The 20,653-nt window shown below is 46.1% G+C and overlaps 1 protein-coding gene across 1 annotated transcript in view; it reads right to left on the bottom strand.

Annotated features, from left to right (window-relative positions):
- Smoc2 (SPARC related modular calcium binding 2) overlaps positions 1 to 20,653 on the bottom strand; it is a 123,846-nt gene that overhangs the window by 31,117 nt on the left and 72,076 nt on the right. The window contains exon 8 of the mRNA XM_059272907.1: positions 4,786 to 4,972. Within this exon, the coding sequence (XP_059128890.1) occupies positions 4,786 to 4,972 (187 nt within the window). The remainder of the gene's footprint in view (positions 1 to 4,785; positions 4,973 to 20,653) is intronic.

The raw sequence follows: 20,653 nt of genomic DNA, 5'->3' as shown, positions 1-20,653 counted from the left end.
GATAGTGAGGTCACATTTATTCAGTTTCATTTTTCATTATTAATTTGTTTTCCTACCACAAAAAAAAAATGAAATTTCTCATTATGAGACACTCCTTAATGTCTCCTGAAACTGGGCATGGTGGCATGTCTATCATCCCAGAACGCAGGAAGTTGAGACAGGAGGAACAGGAATTCTAGGCACAGCTGTCCTCGCTAAGCATAGAAGCACTTGCCACAGAAGTCCAACAACCTGAGTTTAATCCCCAAAATCCACTGCGGAAGGCAAAAACTGACTCCAGAATGTTGTCTTCTGAGCTCCATATGCAGGATGTGACATGTCTGTGCCCAGACTCACAACACACACACACACACACACACACACACACACACACACACATTTTTTAAAAGAGAGTTTAGGATACCTTTGGGTTTGAGTCTAGCCTTGGTTGCATGAGAATTTATCTCACAAAACCGAAAACAATAAGATATCCTATGGAGTAAATAATATACCACGTAACAAATGACTTCTGATGGAACACCAGATCCAAGCAGTAGGTGCAACCCAGCTGTGACAAGACCCAGGACCACTGCGCCATTGACTTCCCTGCCTGAACAGCAGCTTTGGCACCAGAGAAATCAACACCCTCTTCACACAAACTTTACATCTTTCTGAAATGTTGCTTCTAAAATCAGCATCCCCGATGAACCCCAGCAAACAGCTGAATAATCGCTCCCCTCCCCAAAGTCACTCAAATATATTCTTTGAGAACACAGAGGCTCAGTCCCAGACAGCAGGGAACATTTACAACCACAGGACAGTGACAATGGGGTGGAGAGAAACCTACTCAGTCCACGACGTCTGCTGCCCAGGACCACACATCATCAGACAGGAACCAAAGTGCATCTGAAGACAATGGGGATTACAACTGGCTGCCTCAGGGGTCATTAACCACTATTCCTGAGTGACACTAAATTTAGAGAGAATAAATGCCCTGGGTATCAGAGCTTCATTCCAGGTACCAGGCAGTGCCTGAGGGTTAGGGATAAGGTAGGGCTGACATCTCTGCTACAGTGACCTGTGACCTATAGAAAAGTGAGCATGTGTCTCAGCTGCTAACTGATAGTGCAGAGCCCCAAGCCAGCAGTCCCATCGTATGTGGGCCACAGACTGTATTCCAGTGTCAGAGCTTTCTTTCCAGTATTCATGTCATTCACACAGTCTGAGAGCCAGGCCACTTGCAGTTCCATTCCAACTCATTTGATCTTTGCTCTAACTTGGGGCTTAGCTCTCTTGAGCCTTACAGTGGTGCTGAAATTTGAAGAGCACATTTAAGCAACTGTGTTCTGCTCATTTGAAAGAGCACCAAGAATGACTTGCCAATGCAGAGACAAGAATCTGGAGAGGTGCTCATGGGTTTACCAAAGTGCACTTGGCTGCAACAACCTTTGTTCTTTCAACAGCACTTATTTCACAAAAGGAAAACAAAGAACATTGCCTGGCCATGGCTGCCCATCAGATACCAGGCTTGCCGCCATGGAGAAGTGCAATTTCACGCCCACATGACCACATGCACACGGCCACTGTGCAGAGCGCTGGGGTCAGAAACAGAGGCTGTCTCAAGGCCAGACTGCAGCACCAGGCAGGTGGACAAAGCCTAAGCCAGCCCTCACAAAGGTGAAAGGGAAGCCTGTTCTGGCACTAATGGAGCCGCTGGCTGTCGGCCTGCATGAGGAATCCAATAGCCTCCTCCAAACCCCTGCTACTGTTGGCCAGCAGCCAGGTAGAAATCTGCCCTTCTTCCAGCGTGAGTGCCACCAGGCCTGGCAGCAGGGCCTGGCAGGTGGTGCCCCAACTCCATGAAGGGTCACACAAAATATGGTCAGAATGTCTGTCTTGACCCCAAGGGGCAGGAGAACCTGCAAGAGCCACCACCAGTCTGCTTCAGAGGGAAGGTCAGCTTTGCAAGGACGACAGCCTAGGGCTTGTGCTGGACTCAAGTCCACAGCAGAAGCACCTTATTCCTGTGTGGGACACGAGGACAGAGAGGTGGCTTATAAACGGCAAAGCATTTGACGCTTGCAGCTTCCTGGTTTCCGAGGTCAAGCAGTCCTCATGGGGAAGTACGGAGGAAGACAGGGAAAGCAAACGCTGAGCTCCACGTAGGGCGAGTCCAAGCCAGGGCTGCCCTGGAGGCCTGCTCCGCTCTTGTCTTGCTCGGTGTCGTGCAAAGCCTGCCTGGGGATGCTCTGCCTTCTAGTCGACGTTCTCTGGGCCTTGCTGTGTGGTCTTCACACCTTTCTCCCTGACTCTGCCTGTGTCTCTCACCCAGCTGTTCCATCTCTCTGTGCCCCAGACCCCTGTCACTGCTCAATGCCCTTCAGATTTGTCGTCAGCCAAAACATGTCCTTATGTAGGCTTAGCCATGGACCCGTTCTGTCTCCGCCACCCCCTTCCCTCAGGAAGCCCCGGTGGTGTTTATCCTCTTCCTTCACCGAGTCCTCATCCTCCAGCGCGATGCCCGGAACACTGAGGACATTCAAATCATTCAAGTGTTTACAGAAAGGAACATGAAGGAGAGGAAGCCAGGACATGTTCTCACCACCACCGACCAAGTGCAGTGACCCAGGCCAGCATTGTCTGTCCATCAGGGCCGTTGTGGGAAGTGCCAGCCTGACTCTGCTTTCCCTGCCCCAGCTGAACCCTCTACATCCCACATACTACCTCCACCCCATAGGCTTATCTTCCCCAGGACATTGCACCCTTCCCTGACTAGAAAGGCTAGGCAGGCAGGAAGCAGCGGGGACCCCACCTGCCCCCCCCAGAGGTGGTGCCCCTGCCCCCCTCTGAACTGCTCTCCACCCTGGTGTCACCTTCTGTTTGCCTGACTGTTGGACGCTGCAGGTGGCATCATCTCTTTTTCTCACAAAGCAGAGTTTATTAGACTGGTAAATGGCTCCCTTCCATGGCTAGACTGGTGACAGCCTCGGGATGAGGCCACAAATGAGCAAGTCCCTCAGTTCAGAGGGAAATGTCGCTCTTGTTGTCAAAAAGGGAAACTCCCTTGGCTATAGAAATGGTTCCACAGGTAAGAGCATCAGCTGCTCTTCCAGAGGACATGGGTTCAGTTCCCAGCATCCACACGGCAGCTCACAACTGTATATAACTCCAGTCCCAACAGATTTAACACCCTCTTCTGGCTTTTGTTTAGTGGACATAAGAAAGTATGGTTCAGAGGAAGACAGCCATCTGAATAGGCCTTTCAGTTGGGTTCAGTTTGAGCCCTTTCCTGAACCTTCCATCAGGCAAATGTGGAAGCGGAGAGTTGAGGTTGTCCTGTTTGCCTGAAACCCGGGGAGAGTCTGCACAGAGGAAATAGAGTGCCGGCTCTCTACTCAGTCACAGTCTAAACTGTCCTCGGTTCTCCGGGGAAAGCATTACAAATGCTGATCTCAGTGTTTCGGAGCCAGCTGGAGGAGAGCTGGTTTTGACTGCGCAAGGATTTTCGTTGGCCAACTCTGAGAAAACATCTGCCAGGGCCGCTTCTCCTCTATGGTAGAAGTGTGGCATGGGGCCAAGACTACAGCTGGCAGGAGCCCACTGGTGCCCCAAGTGAGGCGCAGTAAAGGAGCCAGAGGCTCAAGTATGTAGGAAGATCACCTCCAAGAAAGGCTGCTCAGAAAACAGTACCTCCTATCTACCTACACAAAGGACAGCGAATTGCCACAGGAAAACCCAGGAACGGTGGCAATTCTAGCTGAGCCTTGCACAAGCTTGCTTCTGAACCTAAGGCTGTCCCAGAGCCCAGATTAGTCTTGGCTTTGTGGGTCGCCAAGAACAGACACTGTCCTCCAGTGTGGTGAGGGCAAGGTGATGTTGAGTGCTAGAATCATCTGTGATGTTATAGTATTGTTACAGTATCCAAACCAGGTCCCCCAGGGAAGATGGCCTCACTCAGGAGCTAGAAGGTGACCGGGTTAGACTTGGTCTTGAAGCCATTGTCGTGTGAGCAATTGGACTTTGCTTCTGCCCTTGGGGTCTGACCAGTGCCCCCCACTGAGCGCTAGTTGTCACACTAACATCTAGGAAGCATTCCAACGTTCATCCAGGCACCTGGGATGAAACCAGAGAATGGAGCTAGCAACTCTAGAGAGAAGATGTTTGCGTATTTGTAAGTCTAGGAAAAATGATCCAAGTCAAATGACGAAGGCTGCTGACAGGTTCCCACCGGACACAGGCACCCACTCAGGAACGTACCCCGCCCAGGTAGGGATGAGCTTCTGCTGGTACTCTGGGAGAACATAATTGTTTGCTCAAGCTGGCAGAAAACACAAGCAATCATGAATAACCTTGACCACTCCTGCCTCATATATTCTTCTCTTTAAATGATAATTCCTAGATGCAAATATTACGTTCTAAAGAAAGTTATCTGAGGCATTTGGCTTCTTCAGCATTTCACCTCTCTGTCCAAAGCCTGCAGCAAAAAAGGGGGTGTGTTTAGTCTTTAATGTGGTCCAAATGCTCTCTCCAGAGTTACCCTTCTCTGCTTCATGCTTGGTGGCCCATGACTGCTAAGGATATGCTTCCCTTCCCAGAGCCAGAACCACTCTTCCTAATCAGCCCAGGGAGCAGAGGACAGAGTCCCTGTGTGATTGTCACACTCACAATGTAATACTGGCTTTAACAGGAACTGAACCCCCCGTAGTAGAAAGAATCTGGAGGCAGGGGCGGCAGGAGGAGGGTGTTCAGCTTTCCGGGCTCCGTAACCCGATGTCTCTTCCCCAGCTCCCACAAGGATGTGTTTACCTCGTGGAGGTCCCAGGAATGGGCCGCCCAGTGTCCACCAGCACGCACCAGCAGTAACCGGTGGACGGGTGGCACTGAACTGGCTTGTAGAGGCCGCCATGCGCACACTCAGGGATCACTACGTTGTCGTTCTTGGGCTGCTTGGCTTCCTCAAGAGCCGACTGATGCTCCTGGTCACAGGAGGAGGCTGCAGGGAGAGGAAAAAACAAACAGGTGGTGAGCAGGCATAGGGAGCCAGCCTTGGTGGCTGGTGCACAGTCACAGCTAAATGATGCTGTGTGCCATCCCAGTATGATAGTGGGAACCAGGCCTAGGGACAGACAAGAGGTCCCCTCCCGCCTTCTCAGCCATATGCTGTGAGGCTGGGATGTTTTATGCCACAGGACAAGAGCATGTGATTCTTTTCAGGTGGTAATACTGTGTGCGCCTAAGTCACGAACGCTCCCTGAGAAACACGTGTAACTGTTCACAGGTTCCCATGAAGGAAACAGTTGCCTTCCTACAGGGCACATGTACTGCAGTGAGCAAAGTCATCTCTTCTCAGGCTAGAGACTCAGTTCCTTCTTTGTGTTTAGGCACTACTAGTTTACATCCCAGGGGCATCTGCCAAAAGACAGATAAACTGGCACGTGCACAAGCGCGCGCGCACACACACACATACACATACACACACACACACACACACACACACACACACACACACACACGCTTTCCAAACAGGGCTTAAACCAGTAAGTGAAAAAGAACCAAAGACCCCGGAGTGGCCACATACAGTCTCACTCAGAGGACAGCAAGGAAAGGTTCCACTCAAGCTAAGGACACCACGCACAAGAGGAAATCTCTACAACTGGGCAAGTGGAAAATGCTGACGGTGTCTAAGCCTGCTCCGAAGGCGCCAGCTACAGCCTCAAGCGGTTCACGAACACTGCGACGTCAGGGGAAAACATGGAGATGCCAATTGGGAAGGGCTTCTGCCTCAGTGCTGCCCCAGCCACACGTGGCAGGTGTGGTGAGAAGGGCAGAGCCTGGCCCAGGTGACGCTGCCAGGACCAGGGGATTGCAGGCACAAGCCGGACCTCTGACTGGGTTTTGTAAATGTCCACTGCCACTTCCCTCATTGTACCAGGGCTGGAAGAACACTGGCATTCACTACATGTTCATTAATGTCTCTGGATACAATAGACAACAGTTAGAAGGTCACGTAGATGTCAGCTCATTGGGTGATCCTGAGGACAAGTCTACAAGCGCTTCTACGATCTATCCGTTCACTGACGGCGTTACCAAGCGCAGTTTCTAGATTTCTAAAAGCCACAACATGATGTGTACTACCTGGAAGAGATGTACCTTGCTGACACTCCCCCTACGCTGCTCTTCAGAAAGACTACTGGATGAAAAAGAAGGAAGCTAAACCAAACATCTCTCCAAACACACATCTCGGAGGAAAAGCTCAGCATGTGGGGATCGTTCAAATCGCCTGGCTGATGCTCAAAACTTGATAAATGCGAAAGAGAAGTTAAGAAACTGGGCCTTGACTGACATTTTGTACTGCTTCCCATGTGATCTTCCCTTTCTGAGTACACTCTAGGTGTACCTAACACGTGCAGATACACAAATGAAACACACCTGAGCTTGCTGGGGATCTTGACAAAGCATTTACCCAACTGCCACCAGGAAACTGGCGGGAAACAAAAATCAACACCCACTGGTCTTTCTTCCCAAATCCCATCAAGGCTGTGATAGCCACTCAAGGAGGCCAGGCAACAAGGGTTCAGGCAACTATCTGTGAAGACAGTTGACACTTCTTTGTGGAACCATTTGGGCTATCATTGTGAGAGTAAATGGAATGGCCCATGGGAGCAGCCTCTGAGCTGTACGCAGCAGCTTGGCAACACAGACCTCTTCAATTTAGCTAAGGTTTGCTTGGCCCTTTTTCAAAATTTCATTAGTTCATAGAATGTACAGTGTGATTATCTGGCCACAAAATATTTTTGGTGCTCCATTCCAAGGACATATTGTATCTGGTAATGGAAAATTTTTGAAATGTCCCTATGAGAAATGTATGTCATATTTGAAAGATCCTCATAAACAAAATGAAATTGATTGAATTAAAAAACTCTAAAATTTGTTGCACATATTGTAAAATATCAAAGCTACTCTGGCGGAGTCAGACGGCATCCTGTTTGTATAAACGTCAGGGTGGTGAAGATAACTGGTGTTGGCATTTGACAATCTGCTTGCATATTGGAAATTCAAGGCTACTAGAAAGATGCCATCATATTCTCTTGTAGGACAAGCCACCATGAAGGCCAAGGATATTTTAATAAAATGAGTAAGACCTTCATAAATAGAAGGCAACGCAAGACGGCAGTTCAGAATGTGGTCACACCTCCCCTCTCGGCTCCTCCCAGGCCCCGACCTCTGCGGAGTTCTGCACAGGCTACTTCTGAAGTTCCTGCTACACAGACAGCTCACTGTAAAATAAATGCAATGTTAAATGAAACATTCATCACCTTCACCGTAATCCACAGCTAATCCACTTCTATCTTTTTATTTTTTTCTAAGTTGAGTCTGAAGAAATCAAGTAAAGCTGATTTTCAAAGTAAAAGCGTTTTATTACTTAACTTGGAATTAATCCTTACAAAAATTTGACTCAGTTAAAAAAAAAAATGAAGAAGATGAGAAAATCAGGGACAAAGCGGTGGAATCTGAACTTGAATTTACCTAGCCATGAGGCTTCGCGCTCCTAATGTAAAGGGTGTGTGTGTGTGTCTGTGTGTGTGTCTGTGTGTATCTGTATGTCTGTGTGTCTATGTATCTGTCTGTGTGTCTGTGTATATGTGCACTGTGTATGTCCCCAAATAACACACCAAAATCTTCAACTCTAAGGTGATGGAACTAAGAAATGGGATCTTTGAGTCACAGGGTGGAACCTAGAGTTGGTCAGAAGAGAATCATCTGTCTCTTCCACCATATGAAGACACCTCAATAAGGTGTCACCTATACAACAGAAAATAGGTCTCCAGAAACCAAATGTGCCTGTACCTTGAAGTTGGACTCCTGGACTTCCAAAACTGTAGGAAACAGCCTTGGGTTATTTCTAAGTAACTTCATCCATGTCGCCATATTACATCAGCCTGAGCAGACCTCCCTCACCACCTCAAGAAAGGGGGTGCCAGTGAAGCCACACATGTGTCTTAGAGAAGAGGCTGTTGAGAACACTGCAGCCAACACTGAATTACTCTTTTGGAGGTTGTCAGGGGGCTGTGCCCCAAGGGCAGCCAGGATTGTGACAAGGATTCATTGATTTGTTTTTGTTAAGGTGAACAACTTCGTTACTTAAATGGAAAAACTCTGAGAAAACTGGGAATCTGAAAAACTTTGTCTGAGATGCAGGACATATTTTGTAAATGTCCACAGCTGATGTCATTTATAAATGTCCTTCCTTTAGCATTCCATGAGAGGTCTTGGGCAAGGCAACAGAGTCAAAAAGGAAAAAAAAAAGATTGTAATGAAAGAAATAAAAATGCCTTTAAATACACACAACAGTATTGTATACAAAAAATCCTAAAACATCTATAAAGAAAGAAACTACTAAGGAATGTACAAAAATCATTCATATTTTATATACCATGAATAAATGATGCAAAATAAAGATAATTAAGTGTCATTTGTCATAACACCAAAACTAAAATACTTAGAAATAATTCATAATGAGAGGTACAAGATATTTTAAAAATGCCATTAATGAAAAAAAAAACTTTTAACTAAATAAATGGAGAGATACAGCATGTAGATGGGTAACAAGACTTAGGAACATTATAAAATCAATTTCTCTAAATTAATTAGTGGATACAATTGTATTTCTTATCAAAACCTGAAGCAGCTCTTCAGTAGAAACTGAAAATGTGGACTCTAAAATGGATATGTAAATTCCAAAGACCTAAATACAGCCTGAAGCATGGCTCCATGGTTAGGGGGCTAATGTGCCATGTTTGAAAAGGTATAAAATCATTCACCCAGAGAGTGGGATATGACAGGTAAAGAGAGGAATGGAGAAGAATGAGGAGTCTACTAGCAAGAGACTCGGAGTGTTTATCTGATTGGCACTGAGAAGGGACCAGAGCAACTCACAGGGAAGTGAAACAGTTCCCAAGAAATGACAGCAGAGCTTCGCAGTGACTGTGGACCAATTCAAGACAACCGACACACACTGCACAATAATTATGTGAGATGAGGGAGACATGAATATAAAACCTGAAATGTAAAGACTAAAAAGAGTCTTTAGGAGTACCCCACCATGTCACTGCCCCCACTGTGTCTTGGGGACAGACTGACCACAGAAGAAAAACTGGGCAAATTAGACGTCATTAAAATTTAAAACAATCACCAGAAGATGCAATTAAAAAGTAAAAGGCAACCACAGACTGGGGGGGGGGGAATGTTCCTAATACACACATCTGACAGAGACCCCCAGCTCTTCACATCAATAAAACCACAAATAACCAAACCTAAAACTCACTGAGACTTCAGAAAGCAAGACATCAACAGAGCAATAAACACTTGAAGAAAAAGAGGGCAGCATCATTAGTCATCACGAAAATGGCAACTATCACGACACTGGGATGTCACACACATGCGTGCTCCACGTTAAAACACTGACACCAAATGTTGGGGGACGTGTAGGACCTGGAGCTCACAGGGCCTCCTCACAGCAGACCCAGCACTGAGACCACTGTCCCATCCTAGACACTTGTCCAGGAGGAATTAAAGCATAGATCATGAAACAACCAATGAAAGAATGGACACATGATCTTCTCAAAGATCCCAGCCTGATTCTTAAAGTTGCACAAATAAAGAACTACACATTGTGTGCAATAATATGAAGTTGTATGTATATATCACAGAGAGGGAAGAATGGCAGATCTATATTATTATCAAGACTGAATCTCAAAACCACTGTACTACCTTTGAAAACAGCACCTCAGAAATAAAAGAAAGACTACTGTTACAGCTACCTGTAGGAAGTCTAATGTAGTGAAGAGTCATGTGTGGTGGCTGAGCTTACAGCAGCAGATACCTTCATGGGGAGGCATTTATTGTCCATAGGGGGCTCTCCAGAGCTACAGAGTAGCGCCCACTGTGTGTGGTAAGGCACAGGCTCAGACTCTCCAGAGGCACATGTATTTACCGGAACATCCAGCGATGTTCTCCCATCTTCCTGTCTCATTTCTATAAGGACTTTCACACTTACAATTAAACAAAGTCCATTACTAAGTAAGCCCCTGGAATTTCTCACAGTGGGCAGCAACTCACATCTGATGGCACAGAAATGAAGGACAGAGCTGCCTGCCCAGTACACAGTTCGTGTGCACATGCAATCTTGCCTTGTGTCCTTCCAAGAGGACATGCTGTTCCCCTTCACCACTCTCCACTGAGCAATGCATTCTCTCCATGAACTTCAGGGTATGAATGAGACATGGATTGTCATCATCTCCAAGTGTGACCTTCTGTGTGCATGTTTCCTTTTGTATATAATGACACCGTGGGCCCCAAAGTGCTGGCTTTGTTAGAGAGAAGGTTTTCATTAAGAAGTGAGGAGACCACCAGAATGCATCATTCCTATTCAGTTCTGTGCCTGACGGACTTGGACAAAAGCCAATGTGAAATCACACCATGAGAAGGTCTAGCTTAGATGTAGCTTTGTTTCTTCTGGACTTGGTCCCACACAGTCTGGGAGGCTAGAATTCCCTGAGTTCCTGGACTTCCATGGTGAACATGATAGTGGCCCCCTGAAATCCTGCTACCGCTGGCTGGCCTGATTTACTCTCCCCCCCTAACACACACACACACACACACACACACACACACACACGCACACGCACACACACACACACACACACGCACACGCACACACACACGCACGCACACGCACACGCACACACACACGCACGCACACACACACACGCGTGCGCGTTATGTATGCACATCTATACTTGCATGGTGCTTGCTAATCTGATGTGTGTGGACTTGTTTGTTTACCTACAATGATCTGTACAATGTCAAGGTCCTGGTGGCTATCACGACCACAGCCTGGAAGACTGGAAGTGCCTTGCTTCCTTGCCTGAGCCCACATTCCTTTCTGGCAATGCAATTCAGGCCCCCTCCCTGCACCTTGACTTTGTACCGTGAAATGCTTGCTCCCTTATTTCAGGAGTAAATCCCAGGCTTGATCTCTCTTTCCCATCGCCATGGGTTCTGAAGTTTTTCATGGAGCTGGATGCTCTTTCCTACTGGGCAACTTTGGGTAGCACATGAGCCTTCACTAGCTGGGCATGTTTGCAGCATGAAGCTTACACACACTTAGCACTATCTGACTCTTAAGCCTATGCTGTTGCTTTGAGAAGTACACCCCATAAAGGATTGGAAACACAAGGGTCCCAATTGCACAGACTCTCAGCCCCCTACAGGAACCCTACATTGGCACATATAGAGAAATAAACTGCCTCCCTGGTGGTAGCTAGCTCATGCTGGCTACACAGGAATACTGCTGTGTGCACAGTCAGCTACCATGTGTGCCAGGGATTAGGACCCAAGTCTTCCAGCTTCTTCATGTCTTCTTAAGACATTTTCTGGAAACTCTCAGGAAATGCCTCCTTAACCCTCAGGACTTGTTTCTGGAAGCATCTATTCTCTCTTTGACACAGAGGTGATTCCTGACTGCCAGCACATATCACAGCACATATCACTTGATCTGGGCAGAGGTAGACTGTCAAGGGGCACAGACAGGGTGTGTATGGGGGTGGGGAACAGGGATAAATGGGAAGGTCCATGGCAAGGCTGCAGGAAGGCAGGTCACAGGCAGGGCCAGGTTGGGCTGAAGCCTATGTGGGCATGAAACCCCAGTGCCTATCATCTTCTCTCACACAGAGTTGGTTTTCAATCTTGTGATGATTACTAACTGTGGGTATTCACCAACTCATGACTAGGGCCATAATGGAACTGCCAACACCCAGTGACCTCAAAGAAAGGCACCAGCAGGAAGCCCACGGAACATCAGAGTGGCCCTGAGGCTGCCCACTTCCTGCCCAGGTTTCTGACCCACAGGTCTGAGGGAGGTAAGGCCCCATAATTTGAGTTTCTGAGGAGCTCTGAGATCACGCTGAAATCAGCGATGTTTCCATGCGCCAAAGGTTTCTCCATGTGGGTTTTCAGTTTTTCCTAGAACTGATTACAGTGCTTAATTTTTATACATGCTGTCCTCATCAGTCATGGAATCTCTTGTGGTTCTCTGTCAATTATACAAAACCTATATGAGATGATCAAAGACGTTAAAAAGAAACAAAAAAAAATTCAGAACTGGATTTGCTAGCACTGACATGGGGAGTGAGCAGAGTGGGAAGAGGTGCCCAGAGAACTCAGCCTGGGCAGTGTAAAAAGACCAAAACAGCATCACAATGCTTGTTTTTTTTTCCTGGGCTCAGGGTGTGATTATGATTGGCTGCAAAATATAATCCTGGGGGACTTGAGGCTTGCTTTTCACATCCAAGGCCATTGCCATCATGGTCAACACACATGCTAGATTGATACTAAGGATAAGTGTGCTCTTTGTAATCCTCAGGACAGAGGAGGTGTGTGAGAGCCCTGTATTCTATCTGTGAGGAGACCCAGGCTACCACAAGACTCAAAACCTGCAGGAGGAGAGCATAGAACCAGGAAATTGATGTGGGTGCACAATCCTGGGTTGGAGCCAAACTGCCCACACCTCCCTCTCTGAGAGCACCCCTAAGAGACAAACTGGGCAAAGTGGTTCACTTGCACCAAATAAATAAGTAAATAAACAAATAAACAAACAAACAAATAAATAAGTTGCATGCTTCCAAAAAAATAAAGGTTGGAAAAAATACCTAGATCCAGGTTCTCTAGACTCAAAATTAGAGTTGACATTGCTCAGCAGGTAGACTCTAGCTCAGAGCAGAGCATTGATTCTGTACCTTGTCAGAGGAAGAGAAGCATCCTACCAAACTAAAATAGAGACAGACCTTCTAGATGCTCACATTACATATCCAGCTTTTATATAATTTCTGGGGAGTTTTTATTCCAGTCCTCGTGTGAGCACAGCAAATGCTTCTAACCACTGAGCCACCTCCCCAGCTTTCTGTTTTTAAATGTGTAGGGCAGTCAGCCTGTTATAACTGTACTAATGTCTCATGCTCGGCAAGGGTGTCGAATCAACCAGTGGTTTACAAGGGGTGAGGAAAGAGGCTTCACTCTGTCCCTTGCAGAGAAGATGGACCAGGAGAAATAGTTGGGACTGATAATAACATTCTTTACTATCCACCCAGCGCAAAGTATTAACATCCCTCAGTGACGGAGAAAGTGGCTACAGATGAAAGGACACTGGCTTAGAGCGGACTGACTTTTCAGGTGAAGGTATGGCTGTTAACTTCAGTTCAACTGTGTGGTCATTTCCAAACAAAGCTTCTCTTGTAGATGAGTCATACACATGCTCCGACTCATGAGGAAACTGTAGAACAGAACGTCTGGGTGAAATCTCCTCTATGATGTTCTGTTCTCAAGTATGAAATGCACACTTGGCCCTTCACACAGCCTGTGCTTTGGACCAACTCATGATGAAGGATGGCCTCACAGAGCTCACAACTACAGGTAAATCCTTGGTGCCTTTCACCCTACTGTTAAAATTCCCAGCATCTGAATCCTCTAAACTCTAGTTACCTAGTCATATGAAAACACACAGGGTTCTCAGAAAAGCCCTGGTCCTTGCCATCTGCCAAGCTGGGCACTAAGCTGAGATGCGCATACCTGAATGTCAGTTCCCTTCTTATTTGCTAATTGGGTACCCATGACCCAACAGGACTGAGGACTGGTGCCTTCCTACGGGGTAGACCTCATCGCCTTCTCAAGATGCCACATTCTCTGTCAGGATTCCATGATGAGAGGCAGCCTCAGCCCAGAGCCTCTCGCTGTCTGCGCTTCCCAAGGCCTGGAGGACTCTAAGCCTCAGTAGCCCTGACGGCTGTTAGGAGAATGGCTCCAGCTAGCCTGGTGCTGCCTGGGAAAAGGAGCACACTGCCTTGGGCTGTTGAATCCACGGACTCCAAGTGTACCTGGAAAAGGCTGTGTTCTGGCCTGTGAGACTTCCCCATGCACCTCTGCCTTATGCGATGCCTGCTGCTCCTCCAGGTTTGATGAGGGGGATCACAGGGCCTGGCTAGCAGGGTCTGCCATGAGGAGGCTACCTCGTTTTATTTTTCATACACAAGCCCCTTTCCTGTGTCCAAGGGGCTTATACCAGACCCTGTATTCTACATCTGCCAGAGCACAATCCCTGTACTCTCCCCTACCATGGCTAGGCAGCAGAGAAGCACTAGCAGGTAATGAATGCATGTTTAAGGCAGGTCCCTTCAGAGCTCTGCACAGCCCTGCCTCCACAGGAGACTCCTGTTAGACCTAGCGATTCTATGGCAAATTGAATTTCATTTCCTTTCAGAGAATAAAGTCAAATGTGCTTCTCTACATGGAGATGCATTGGCATGTTTCCAACCAGCCTAAACTAGAGTCCACTCAATTTCACTGCCTTTTTTTTTTTCTTTCTGAACTTTGAATACTCTGATCACTTACAGTTTGATTGAACACTGAAATCTGAGAATTAAGCATGTTTGAAATTAACACAGCCCTGTATAGCTAGGAAAATTAAATCAACTTGGTCATGTACATTAAGCAGAATAATGAACACTTTAAAATCATGCATGGTTACAGCCACACTTAATGGGAATTATGTAATTTATAGATTTTGATCTCTTCAAATGACCAAAGCTTTATAACTTTAGAGTCTAAATGGTATTTTGATGGTTTTATAATGTTGCTTTTAAAAAACAAAAAGAGAAGGAAGAACCTAAAAGTTACAGATGAAATGTAATTCATATTATTTCCCCTAGGGAATGCAATTTAGCTTGATTTAAAGCAGAATTAAAAGATAATTATCTTTTGGCATTAATTTTAATATGTGCAATAAAGCAAAAGTTATCAATCCCGAATAAGGCAGAAAATATTTCCACTGAGGGGGGTCCCATAAAACCACGGGACATGGTGACCATCAAGGATGTCCTCCTGGATGTGAGCCAGAGGAGTGTTTAACTGCTGAGGAGGGACAGAGGGAAGGGGCGTGTCCGACGATGACACAACCCAGGCCTCTGTGTTTGCTCCAGCTTGTGCAAAATCCAGAAAGACAAGAAAAAGTTGGCGAGGCCTGAGGGAGACAGAGAGGCTAGCTTGTGTCCAGCAGTCTGCAGGCAAGACTGAGTACAGGGAGCGCTCTCCCCTGGAGCTCTGCGGGGCTCAGCCTTGGGCTCTAGAGCTGTTGGAAGAGCCAGGGAGGGAGAGAAAAAACAGATACTCAACATCTTCCACTCTGCATTTAAAAAAATAAACAAGGCAGTGAGACAACCAGTGCCCAGATTCTCCACCTCTTACTGCAAGTGGAGGAATGTCCAACTGCTGGCGCAGGAGCTGTAGCCAGAAGCCCTGCAGTGGTACAGGTGAGGGCCGGCCCTTGGCTAGTGCCCGGGGAGGGCTGCCTGCAGACAGCTGGAATTAAAGCCGCAGCATTCTGACGTGGGAAAGATGACTTGCAGAGATTAGCCAGCCCCAGGGAGCCGCAGCCCTCAGAACCCACCCTTGAGTTAGTAGCTGGTGACCATGGACACTCTGCCCACCGTAGCTCATCTACCACAGGCTATGGCTGCCATCTTTCAGAGCTTCCAAGTGGTGGGAAATAAGGAGAGCTCTCTTCCTGTGGCAGGCCACTCTGTGTAACAGAGCCTTCCTTACCTTAAGGAGCCTCAAAAGATCTTCCTGACACAGAGAGGAGTCGGACCATCTCCCTCCTCTCACAGCTAGCAAAGGGGGTAACTGCAGATGCTGTGCTCCGTGAACTCCATTCTGATCCTGGTGGTAAGTACCACTGGGACTGGCTGATCTGAGGTCCATGTGGCTCCCACGTGGCCTGGCAGTAGCTTCTGTAATATTTCAGTGTCCATGTAGGGGTAAGTGAAAGGTAGTCACTGCTGCCCCACCTGGTGTGAAGCTCCCAGCTGGGCCTTTTGGCTCCTGCAGCCCTGAATGAACAAGCCCATCTGTGGAGGCCGTGGGCTCGAGCCAGAGCCCGCTGAGTAGGGCACCTCTGAGGTCTATAGATGTTCATCTAGACGGTGGGTGCTACAGCTACCATAGACATAAAACCATTGCCTGTTATCTTGAGGCTTTGGACGCTAGATAGAATGGCAGGGATTAGAAGGAGTGACCAGAATAAACACCAGTGCCTCTGCCTCCCTCCAGAGGTGATCTCAGCCTCACCTTCCTCTAGCCACAGTCTCTGAGAGGATGCCTCTCCCCTGCTGCTCTGTGTGGGGTTCAGTGAGCAGTGAGGGTGTCTTGGGAGGTCTCTGCCAGACTGAATCCAGTCTGGCCCCATTTTGAAATGATTCTGTCCTTGGCCACAGAACCCAGTCTGTCAACCCCACAGGCAATGGACAGGTTACATCACCATTGACCGTGCTCACATGAGGAGGTTGGTAGGGCACAGAGTCTCTGGGTCCCCCCAATGCTCACTACCTAGGCTCTGATGGATAGGCACCTGGGAGCTTTGCTGTAGACAGTGTGGATGCAGAAGACAGATGCAAAGAGTCTCTCTCAGGCTTTGGATGGCTACCTCCACATGACTTTTTCTGTCTTAAAGTGGTAGTCAGCCATTTACCAGATGTCCTGGCTGGATGCTGATGGCAGTTCTAACTCACACTGGCTAAAAAGAGACTGAGGAACAAGCGTTCAGTATGAGAGGAGATCAGAGGAGGGAGCATAGTGGAGCTGTGTGAGCGAAGCTACTGGTGTCCATCCAGGGAGAGAAAAACTGACAGGTTGACCTATGCCTGTCCACTGAAGTCCCCAAAAAGGTCCTTGCAAAGAGCCAGAGAGCGCTTGTGCCTGGAGAGCAGGGTTGACACAGAAGCCCTGCCATGGCAGAGCCTCCGGGTCCTTTCAAAGGCTCCCCAAGAAGTAGCTGTGGCCTTCTCACTGGAAAAACATCCCTGTAACTTCTCCCAACTACAGCTCAGGCACAGGAAATGGAGTGGGCAGAATAATGAGTTTGGTCCACATTTGAACTTGATTCTGATCATCAGAAGGACTCTGCTGGCCCGAGGCAGGCTGTAGGCAACCTCCCTGCCATCCCTTCCCCAGAACTCCTTCCCAGGGCACTTGTCCTTCTACAAGAGTTTCCAATGACATTTCTTGAATTCATACTCTACTTCCTACTTCATATATGACATATGTCAAAACGCCTCCAGCTATTCATTCATTTGTAGACATTGAGAGAAGTTTGGAACATTGTTAGAGTAAGCATCCAGTTCTTGGTCATTTGGAAACGATTGTGATCTCTGAAAATATGTTCTTGTTCTTGTTTTGTTTGTTTGTTTGTTTGTTTGTTTGTTTTGTAAAGGGTGATGCTTGCTTTGCAGACGGGGAGGTGCAGCACGCAAACATGGTCCAAACAAAATCTTGCTGGAAGTGCTCAAGTCACTCACCCCACTGAAAGACCTCTCTTCCCTAGCAACCCACCTAGCACCTCATGTCTATGATTCTTTTTTATTCCAGGGCATGTCACCTGGTTCAACTGCCCATGGCTCTAACGGTACAGAGAGATGTTCCTATTCTAATCATCATCCCATGAAAGTCAGGTCCTCTCAGTGTCATAAACTGTCTAGAGCTCAGGCTTGTCCTCTGGAGTATGCTCCTCACTTAGAATGAGTTATAAAACCTTGTCTTAGTTACTTTTCTATTTCTGTGAAGAGACACTATGACCAAGGCAACTTAGAGAAGAAAGCATTTAATTGGGGGCTTGCTTACAGTTTCAGAGGTAAGTAGAGTCCTTGACCATCATGGTGGGGAGCTTGGCAACAGACAGGTAAGCACAGTGCTGAGAACTTACATGTTGAAACAACATCCATTAGGCAGAAAGACAACTGGAGTGGGCCTCTGAAACCTCTAAGTCCACCCTCAGTGACACACCTTTTTCAACAAAGCCACACCTCTTAATCCTTTCCAACCAATTCCACCAACTGGGGATCAAGCATTCAAGCATATGAGCCTATGCAGGCCCATTCTCATTCAAACCACAACAAACCCTATATACACTGGTATTTGTAATTCATGAGTAACATTTAATTTGTGATGCTGTTAACAGACAATACAATAGACAAAAATAGAGCCTCTTTAAGGTTTTTTAAAGGATCAGATTAAGAACTATATACATCACAGTAAAGAATGTGACCTAGATTCATATATGTTTAATAAATATATAGGTGAGTAAGTACATAAAAGAATTTCAAAACCTCCTATCCAAAACACTTTGTAATCAATCAATGTACATATTATGAGTAAAAAAATAAATCTTAATATAGTAAGATGATTCAAGAAAGGAAAGAAGTGAGCACCTTCCATTTTATATTGACAGGAAAATCTGAACAATAATACATTCTTTAGTAAAAAGCAAATTAAGAAATTACTCATTCATTTAATGTACATTAATTGGTTCTCCTACAAGGTGAACCAACCAAGAAAAGGTCCAGTAATCAAAATATAATGGCACTGAGTCTCTCTCTCTCTCTCTCTCTCTCTCTCTCTCTCTCTCTCTCTCTCTCTCTCTCTCTCTGTCTCTGTGTGTGTGTGTGTGTGTGTGTGAAAGAGAGAGAGAAGGAGAGAGAGAGAGAGAGAGAGAGAGAGAGAGAGAGAGAGAGAGAGAGAGATTTACCTATTTGCTTTTTGCTTTTTTTGCTTGCTTAACAACAAGACAATGGAACCACAAGAGCCCATAAAACACATGCTGACAAGACTCTACTAATTCAGAAAATAAATATTTCTTATGTAGCTACTATGTGTAAATTTCATTGACTAGGGGTCCCTTGTGTTTTCTTTGCGAGAATGGCTCCTGGTGTTACTCTGAACCCTGAAGCCTGTTTGCCTTGTGCTCACCCTGTCTCATGATACGTACCATGGTACCCTACAGATTTTGTACTAAAAGTAATATAATATCATTTTAGTATTAACTCATGGAAAAAAATGCTAATTTATGTGTATACTTTTCATATAAAGGGAAACCAGCGCATTTCCAGTTTGCCATTAACTGTAAAAGAGCATGTAAGAATTGCAATAAGGTAAGTCACTGTTTAAAACACAGAGTAATAACTCATAAATTATTGCTCTCATAGTTGTTATTTGTCAACCTGGGACAAAACCCAGGTAGGAAAGTACTCTGCTGCCAATAGCTGTGGGATGTCCTTCTGTACGTTGTGAATATGTGTTGCTCTCATTGGTTGATAATAAAGCAGTTTTGGCCAATGGCAAGGCAAGATAAGGTTAGGCGGTACCATTAAAACTGAGGACAAGCCGGGCGGTGGTGGCGCACGCCTTTAATCCCAGCACTCGGGAGGCAGAGCCAGGCAGATCTCTGTGAGTTCGAGGCCAGCCTGGTCTACCAAGTGAGTTCCAGGAAAGGCGCAAAGCTACACAGAGAAACCCTGTCTCGAAAAACCAAAAAAAAACCAAAAAAAAAAAAAAAAACTGAGGACAGAGATGAAGAAAGTCAGAGTGGGGACAGACGCCGCGAGCCTCCCAAAAAGCAGGATGCTGGAGGACTGGTAAGCCATGGACCACATGGCAATAAATAGATTAATTTAATGGGTTAATTTAAATGTAAGAGCTAGTTAATAATAAGCCTGAGCCATCAGCCAAACATTTATAATTAATTTAAGCCTCTGTGCGATAATTTGGGAAGTGGCTGATGGGTATTTGGGAGTTGCTGATGGGACAGAAACTCCCCACCATTCACAGCCAATCTCCATTCCAACCCTTAAATATTTTATTAAATAAACATCCCTATGTCTGCCAAAGATGATTGTAAGTAAAGGTAGCTTTAAAAATAGAAATTAAATACAAACAAAATTCTTCTCATGGTGCTAACAATAGCCAGGCCACAAAACACTAAGAGTATTCACAGCTTCACTGCTAGTACTGCTTCGAATGTCCTATGACACTGAGTAGGAGCTAAAATTTTTTTGACCCTCAGAAAGTAGGTAACAGTTAAACATGAACAAAACCTAATAGTTTCATAACCCATCTCTACAAATCAACTTAATGTCTCTGTTTTGAATTCTACTCATATATAGAAATTTAAAATAAACTATGATAACCTCTGCTATTATAGGTAAACTAGACTTTCCTCGGGCATTTTTTTTTCAATCGTCCATATGCTGAAAGCTTGCTCAGTTGTTGAAGGTTAGTTATAATCGGCCCAACGCTTTGCCAGCAGTGGCTGAGAGCTGATGCCCTTGTTCTACGAGTTATCTGCCTAAGTTGAAATTCTTCCAGAGCACAATTAAATGCACCTTTAAACTACACGTTTCCAGTGACTGTGTTTATAATCACCTGCATGTTTCTCAGATCAAAATCAGTCATGGTCATATTGCTTTTCCCATGAGAAGCTCTCAAGATCCATCAGTAAATCAATACATTGGAAACAAGCAATGATTTAATTATTTTCTCATACACTAATTATTTTGTATATGAGAGGGTTGAGTATACGGCACTGAGTCCCCAGCACTCTAACCACTGAGATAACTTTTAAGTATGGCAACAGAATTCAATAAAATCATTTTTGAGGTTATGAGAGAGACACACAGGTGACTTTTTATACAGTAGGTGCTCTAGTTAGCTTGAGTACCTTGTCAACTTGACACAGACTAGAGTCACTCGAGAGAAAAGCCTCAGCTGAGGAATTGCCTAGATCATATCAGCC

This window comes from Peromyscus eremicus, chromosome 8b, assembly GCF_949786415.1.
Source record: "Peromyscus eremicus chromosome 8b, PerEre_H2_v1, whole genome shotgun sequence".
In the NCBI taxonomy this organism is placed as follows: domain Eukaryota; kingdom Metazoa; phylum Chordata; class Mammalia; order Rodentia; family Cricetidae; genus Peromyscus; species Peromyscus eremicus.
Note: the sequence above shows the minus strand (reverse complement) of the source record. Positions and strands in the feature narration are given on the sequence as shown.